A 7,750-nucleotide genomic window follows, 5' to 3' on the forward strand; every position below is an offset into this window, starting at 1 on the left:
AACACTGTAGATGGAATTATCTGCCCTTTAGTAATTTTATAGAGCAATAGTTATACTATCCGGTCTTGTCTTGAAATTTGTATGTGTGTGTGTGTTTTTTTTTTTGATAGACTGAGATGTCCCTGTGAACATGAGCTAAAATTTTGACACATTCTTCCAAGTCTAATAGGTGAATCACAACATCCAAAAAATTATTTAATGACAAAAAGTGACTTGTTATCTTAAAATGCTCACTAATTCATCAGAGAATATGGATATAATACATACCTGTGAGCAAATGTGTACCCTATTTGACAAACATTTTCTCTTGAATCACTTTCCTTATTGCTCTTTTAACATCTTTGTTCCGAAGGCTGTAGATCAAAGGGTTTAACATAGGACTCACAAAGATATAAAAAACAGCTACAATTTTGCCCTGTCCTACAGATGCCTCAGAAGGGGACCTCAGGTACATACAGAACAGTGTCGCATAGAAGACAATGACAGCCGTCAGATGGGACCCACAGGTGGAGAAGGCCTTGCGCCTCCCCTCTGCAGAGTGCATACACAGAATGGCTGTGAAAATGAAAATGTAGGAGATGAGGATGATGGTGAGAGAACACAGGAGGTTGGAACCAGCCACAACGAACATGGCGGTCTCCTTGACATGAGTATCTGAGCAGGCCAGGACTAAGAGAGGTGGGTCTGCACAGTAAAAGTGGTTGATCTTGTTGGGTCCACAGAAGGAGAGATGGAGCATCAGGATGGTCTGTGCTAGACCATTTGCAAACCCATAAATGTAAGGAGTAGCAACAAGAGAGAGGCAGACACAGCGGGACATTTTTCTGGCATATAACAAGGGTTTGCAGATGGCCACGTAGCGGTCATAAGCCATCACTGCCAACATGTAATAATCTGTGATCACCAGGGCAATAAAAAAGTGGAACTGTATAATGCAACCAAGGAAGGAAATGGTTTTTCTCTTGGATAAGAAATGAACCAGCATCTGAGGAGTGACAGTGGTGGCATAACAGAGATCTACAAAGGAGAGGTGGCTGAGGAAGAAGTACATTGGAGTGTGAAGTTTGGAGTCACTTCTGATTAACAAAATCATGCTCACATTGCCGACGACGGTGACCAGGTAGATGACTAGGAAGATCACAAAAAGGACAGGCTGTAACTCAGCTGGACCTGTCAGTCCCAGGAGAATAAACTCGGTCACTGCTGTGTGGTTTTCCTTTACCATTGTGTTTGCTCAGCTTCCAATGAGGTCTAAAGTAAAGGAAATAGAAATGCATGTGTCTTTTATCATTTTTCCATTACCCACATCATGCCATCTGACCTACTCCTTCAAACTTGTAAATATGTGTGACATAAAGAAATAGCCTACTCCTAGAGGAAAACATAGGCAGAACACTCTATGACATCCATCAAAGCAAGATCCTTTTGGACCCACCTCCTAGAATCATGGAAATAAAATCAAGATCAACAAATGGGACCTCATGAAACTTAAAAGCTTTTGCACAGTGAAAGAAACCATAAACAAGACTAGAACGCAACCCTCAGAATGGGAAAAAATAATTGCCTATGAAACAACGGACAAAGGATTAACCTCCAAAATATACAAGCAGCTCATGCAGCTTAATACCAAACAAGCAAATAACCCAATCCACAAATGGGTGGAAGACCTAAATAGACATTTCTCCAAAGAAGACAGACAGATGGCCAACACACACATGAAAAGATGCTCAACATCACTAATCATCAGAGAAATGCAAGTCAAAGCCACAATGAGGTATCACCTCACACCGATCAGAATGGCCATCATCACACAATCTGGAAACAACAAATGTTGGAGAGGGTGTGGAGAAAAGGGAAGTCTCCTGCACTGTTAGTGGGACTGTAAGTTGGTACAGCCACTATGGAAAACAATTTGGAGGTTCCTTCAAAAACTACAAATAGAACTACCATATGATCCAGTCATCCCACTACTGGGCATATACCCAAAGAAAACCATAATCCCAAAAGAAACTTGTACCATCATGTTTATTGCAGCACTACTTACAATAGCCAGGACATGGAAGCAACCGAAATGCCCATCAACAAATGAATGGATACAGAAGATGTGGCATATATATACAATGGAATATTACTCAGCTATAAAAAGGGATGAGATGGAGCTATACGCCATGAGGTGGATAGACCTAGAGTCTGTCATACAGAGTGTAGTAAGTCAGAAAGAGAAGGACAAATATTGTATGCTAACTCACATATACGGAATCTAAAAATGATACTGATGAACTCAGTGACAAGAACAAGGACGCAGGTGCAGAGAATGGACTGGAGAACTCGAGGTATGGGAGGGGGCGGGGTGTGAAGGGGAAGCTGAGACGAAGCGAGAGAGTAGCACAGACATATATATACTACCAACTGTAAAATAATCAGTGGGAAGTTGTTGTATAACAAAGGGAGTCCAACTCGAGGATGGAAGATGCCTTAGAGGACTAGGGCGGGGAGGGTGGGGGGGACTCGAGGCGGGGGGAGTCAAGGAAGGGAGGGAATACGGGGATATGTGTATAAAAACAGATGATTGAACCTGGTGTACCCCCCCAAAAAAATTAAAAAAAAATGTTAACCATCAAAAAAAAAAAAAAAAGAAAAGAAATAGCCTAGTAAACATGCAATTGATGTCTTGTAAATTAATATAGAGCTCCTTTATATAAAACAGTCATATTTTCAAATGCTTTTCTAGAAGTCTTTACATGTTTGAAAAGCCTTTAGTTTCTGCAAATATCATTATCATAATTTCTTCACTTACAGTTACTTTAAGCTTTCCTTTTCTTTGAAATTATTACCCTTTTTCAATGTGCCATTTTTTAACTTTTACTGAAATATATTTGATTTACAATGTTTTATTCATTTAGGTGTACAGCAAAGTGAATCAGTTATACCTATACATATATCCAGTCTTTTTATTTTTTAGCTTTCTTCCCCATATAGGCTATTATGAAGTACTGAATAGTTCTATGTGCTATAGAGCAGGTTCTTATTAGTTATGTATTTTATATATAGTAGTGTATAAATGTCAATCCCAGTCTCCCAATTTATCATTCCTCCCTTATCCTCTGGTAACCATAAGTTTGTTTTCTACATCCATGACTCTACTTCTGTTTTGTAAATAAGTTCACCCTTTTTCTTTTAGATTCCACATATAAGTGATATCATATATTCATCTTTCTGTGTCTGACTTACTTCACTCAATATTAGTCATAAAAAGGAACAAAACGATGCCATTTGCAGCATTATCAATGGACCTAGTGATTGTCAATATTAATTTTGATGTGGTATCTTGAGCATGTGATGCTCATGTGCTTTCACAGCTGAATGCACTTAAGGACAGTGGAACTGACACATGGCACAGGTAATCCTATAGAACTAGAATCTGTCTACCTGACCCTCTAAACTCAAGATCATTTTCAATCTGGTCCCTCACCCTAAAGGCATGTTTATTTTCCCCATTTCTGTCTTCCTCAGGTGTCCCTCATCTCACCAAATCTTACTTAACTTTTACTGCTTAGTTCAGGATATCCGTGGCTTTATATATTACAGACAATTATTGGGGACAATAATTGATTCATGGAACACAAAAGTAAATCAGTGTCTTTGTATAAAAATAGGCAAGGATAGAGTACATAAAAATATGTGTATGTGTGTAGCTATACACACACACATATATCACTGGTATTAAATATTCTAGGATGGAGTGGTTGGGAGAAAAATAATGTGTTAAAATGCTCCCTAATGGGGCAGAAGAAGATAGTTAAAAAAGATTGAGAAACACATCCCCAAATTACAATGCTTTTATTTTAATGCTACCTCATTATTATTATTATTATTATTTTTTTGGCACACGGGCTTAGTTGCTCCGAGGCATGTGGGATCTTCCTGGAACAGGGATCGAACCTATGTCCCCCGCATTGGCAGGTGGATTCTCAACCACTGCGCCACCTAGGAAGCCCAACGCTACCTCATTTTAACTGCTGTAAAAAGTAAGGAAAAATTCTACAGCATGAATTAAATATAAGTTATTTAAAACATGTAAAAGGTCATATTGACAACCATAATCAAATTACACACACAACTGAATCAGTAGGTAAGAAGTCATAAAGTGCACCTGCAAATATTTGTGCAAGATACAAATACCATGAAAACCATCATGGATAAAACTCCATTTTCTTTCAAAATGAAAGACCCAGATATATCAATGTTATACTGACTCATTAATAGCTACAGTACACAGGATGGACATGGGTCAATTTGTAAGGCACTTTGTAAATGAAACGCCCTTGCTTTCTAGCACATTTGGATTAACTCATTCAGCATTTAAGAATTTTGGATTTCTTGAACGGGGTAATAAAATGCAAGATAAATGAAATCATTCTTTGCCATAATAAACAAACATTCTTTTCATACTGGGATTGTATTTTTATGTCTATTTATTAAATCATTAATCAAGACACAAAATAATATTTTCTTTCATTTTCTACTGTGTTTAAATGAGGCAGTGGAAGTAATGAGCATTCCAGATCATTTAACTAAATACTTAACAGTAATAACCTTCCATTAAAAAAGGGAACCCAAGAGCAAGAAAAAAGGAAGGAGCTCTATGGTTGATCCCTGAAGGAACTAGTATGAACATCTAAAGAGGATCATGTTTTTATAAGTATTTGTTTGACTCAACACATTTCCATTAGTCTGGGGCTTGGACAATCTTCTTTAAACCCTTTTATTGCTGGAACAATCAACCTCTGAAATCTGGACTACTCCATTAGAAGTCAAGTAGGAGGCTCTGGAGAAGAAGCACTGAATCCAGGATGCTAGACTACTAGGGAGTCCTCAGACATAGGGAAGATTAACTGCAGAGAACTCTCACCGAGCCATGTATCAGAGTCTAAGACCTGGCTTCATCTGACTGTCTGCAACTGCCAGTACTGGACACCTCACACCAAACTACAAGACAGGAACACAAACCCACCCATCAGCACACAGACTACCTAAAGCCATATTAACCTAACAGATACCCTAAAACACATCACCTGACACAGCCCTGCTCATCAGAAAGAGAAGACACAGAATAACACACTGGAAAGCAGACACCAGACACCCCACCAAGAAGCCTACTCAAGGCACTGGACAAACCCCACTGCAGGGGGGAGGGGGCAGAAACAAGAGGAATTACTACTAGGAAGCATAGGGAAAGGAGACAGCAAATCCTATAAATTAGACAAAATGAGAAAACAAAGAAATACCATGCAGACAAAGGAGCAGGAAAAAACCCACAAGACCAAATAAATGAAGAGGAAATAGCACAATTGCCTGAAAAAGAATTCAGAGTAATGATCCAAAATCTCAATAACAAAATAGAGAAAATACAAGAAACAATCTATAAGGACTCAGGAGAACGAAAGAGCAAGCAAACAGTAATGAACAACAAAATAACTGAAATTAAAAATACTCTAGATGGTATAAACAGCAGAATAACTGAGACAGAAGAACAAATAAGTGAGTTGGAAGATAGAATGGGGGAAATAATTACCACAGAGCAGGCAAGAGAAAAAAAAAAGAAGACAGTCTCAGAGACCTTGGAGACAATGTTATACGCACCGATATTTGAATCATAGGCCTCCCAGAAGAAGAAGAAAAAAAGAAACGGTCTGAGAAAATATTTGAAGAGGATATAGTGGAAAACTTCCCCAACATAGGAAAGAAAATAAATAACCAATCCAAGAAGCACAGAGAGTCCCATACAGGATAAACCCAAGGAAAAATACAACAAGACACAAATTAATCAAAGTAACAAAAATTAAACACAAAGAAAAAATATTAAAAGCAGCAAGAGAAAAGCAACAAATAACATATAAGGGAAAACCCATAAGGATAACAGCTGATCTTTCTGCAGAAACTCTGAAGGCCAGAAGGGAATGGGAGGATATACTGAAAGTCCTGAAAGAGAAAAACCTACAGCCAAGAATAATCTACCCAGCAAGAATCTCATTCAGATTCAATGGAGAAATCAAAAGCTTTACAGATACGCAAAAGTTAAGAGAATTCAGCACCACCAAACCAGCCTTACAACAATTGCTAAAGGAACTTTTCTAAGTAGGAAACACAAGAGAAGGAAAAGAACTACAAAAACAAATCCAAAACAATTAAGAAAATGGTAATAGGAACACACATATCAATAATCACCTTAAATGTAAATTGATTAAATGCTCCAACCAAAAGACACAGACTGGCTGAATGGATTCAAAAACAAGACCCTTCTATATACTGCCTACAAGAAACCCACCTCAGACCAAGGGACAATCATGGACTGAAAGTGAGGGGATGGAGAAAGATTTCCATGCAAATGGAAGTCAAAAGAAAGCTGGAGTAGCAATACTCATATCAGACAAATTAGAATTTAAAGTAAAGACTATTGCAGGAGACAAGAAAGGGCATTACATAATGATCAAGGGATCAATCCAAGAAGAACATATAACAATTGTAAGTTTCTATATACCCAACATAGGAGCACCTCAATACATAAGGCAAATGCTAACAGCCATAAAAGGGGACATCAACAGTAACACAATAATAGCAGGAGACTTTAACACCACACTTACTTCTTTGGACAGATCACCCAAACAGAAAATAAAAAAAGACACACAAGCTTTAAACAATACATTAGACCATCTTGAAATAATTGATATTTATAGGACATTACATCCAAAAACTATAGAATACACTTTCTTCTTAAGTGCACACGAAACATTTTCCAGGATAGATCACATCTTGAGTCACAAATCAAGCCTCATTAAATTCATGAAAATTGAAATCATATCACACATTTTCTTTGACCACAACACCATGAGACTAGGTAACAATTACAGGAAAAAAACTCTAAAAAATACAAACACATGGAGGCTAAAAGATATGCTATTAAACAACCAATAAATCACTAAAGAAATCAAAGAGGAAATCAAAAAATATGTAGAAACAAATAACAATGTTTTCATTTCACAACCCAAAACCTATGGGACACAGTAAAAACAGTTCTAAGAAGGAAGTTTATAGCAATACAGTCCTACCTCAAGAAACAAGAAAGGTATCAAATAAACAACCCAACCTTACACCTAAAGCAATTAGAGAAAGAAGAACAAAGAAACCCCAAAGTGAGCAGAAGGAAAGAAATCATAAAGATCAGATCAGAAGTAAATGAAAAAGATATGAAGGAAACAAGAGCAAAGATCAATGAAACTAAAATCTGGCTCTTTGAGAAAATAAACAAAATTGACAAACCGTTAGCTGAACTCATCAAGAAAAAAAGGGAGAAGATGCAAATCAACAGAATTAGAAATGAAAGAGAAGAAGTAACAGCTGACACCACAGAAATACAAAAGATAATGAGAGACTACTACAAGCAACACTATGCCAATAAATTGGATAACCTGGAAGAAATGGATAAATTCTTAGAAAAGCACAATCTTCTAAGGCTGAACCAGGAAGAAATAGAAAATATGATCAGACGAATCGCAAGTATGGAAATTGAGACCGTAATTAAAAATCTCTCAACAAACGAAAGCTCAGGGCCAGGTGGCTTCACAGGTGAATTCCATCAAACATTTAGAGAAGAGCTAACACCTAACTTCCTCAAACTCTTCCAAAATATAGCAGATGGAGGAACATTCCCAAACTCATTCTATGAAGTCACCATCATCCTGATGCCAAA

At 37.4% G+C, this 7,750-nt stretch overlaps 1 protein-coding gene across 1 annotated transcript; it reads right to left on the minus strand.

The window, feature by feature from the left end:
* Positions 1 to 286: 286 nt before the first annotated feature.
* Positions 287 to 1,225, minus strand: LOC130850015 (olfactory receptor 1030-like). Its single transcript, XM_057729320.1, has one exon. The coding sequence runs from the start codon at positions 1,223 to 1,225 to the stop codon at positions 287 to 289; it is 939 nt and encodes a 312-aa protein (XP_057585303.1).
* Positions 1,226 to 7,750: the final 6,525 nt, after the last annotated feature.

Source organism: Hippopotamus amphibius, chromosome 3 (assembly GCF_030028045.1).
Source record: "Hippopotamus amphibius kiboko isolate mHipAmp2 chromosome 3, mHipAmp2.hap2, whole genome shotgun sequence".
Taxonomy (NCBI): domain Eukaryota; kingdom Metazoa; phylum Chordata; class Mammalia; order Artiodactyla; family Hippopotamidae; genus Hippopotamus; species Hippopotamus amphibius.

What these genes read in the sequence shown, in the direction of transcription:
- LOC130850015 (XM_057729320.1), bottom strand. Translation starts at nt 1,225, where the DNA reads ATGGTAAAGGAAAACCACACAGCAGTGACCGAGTTTATTCTCCTGGGA.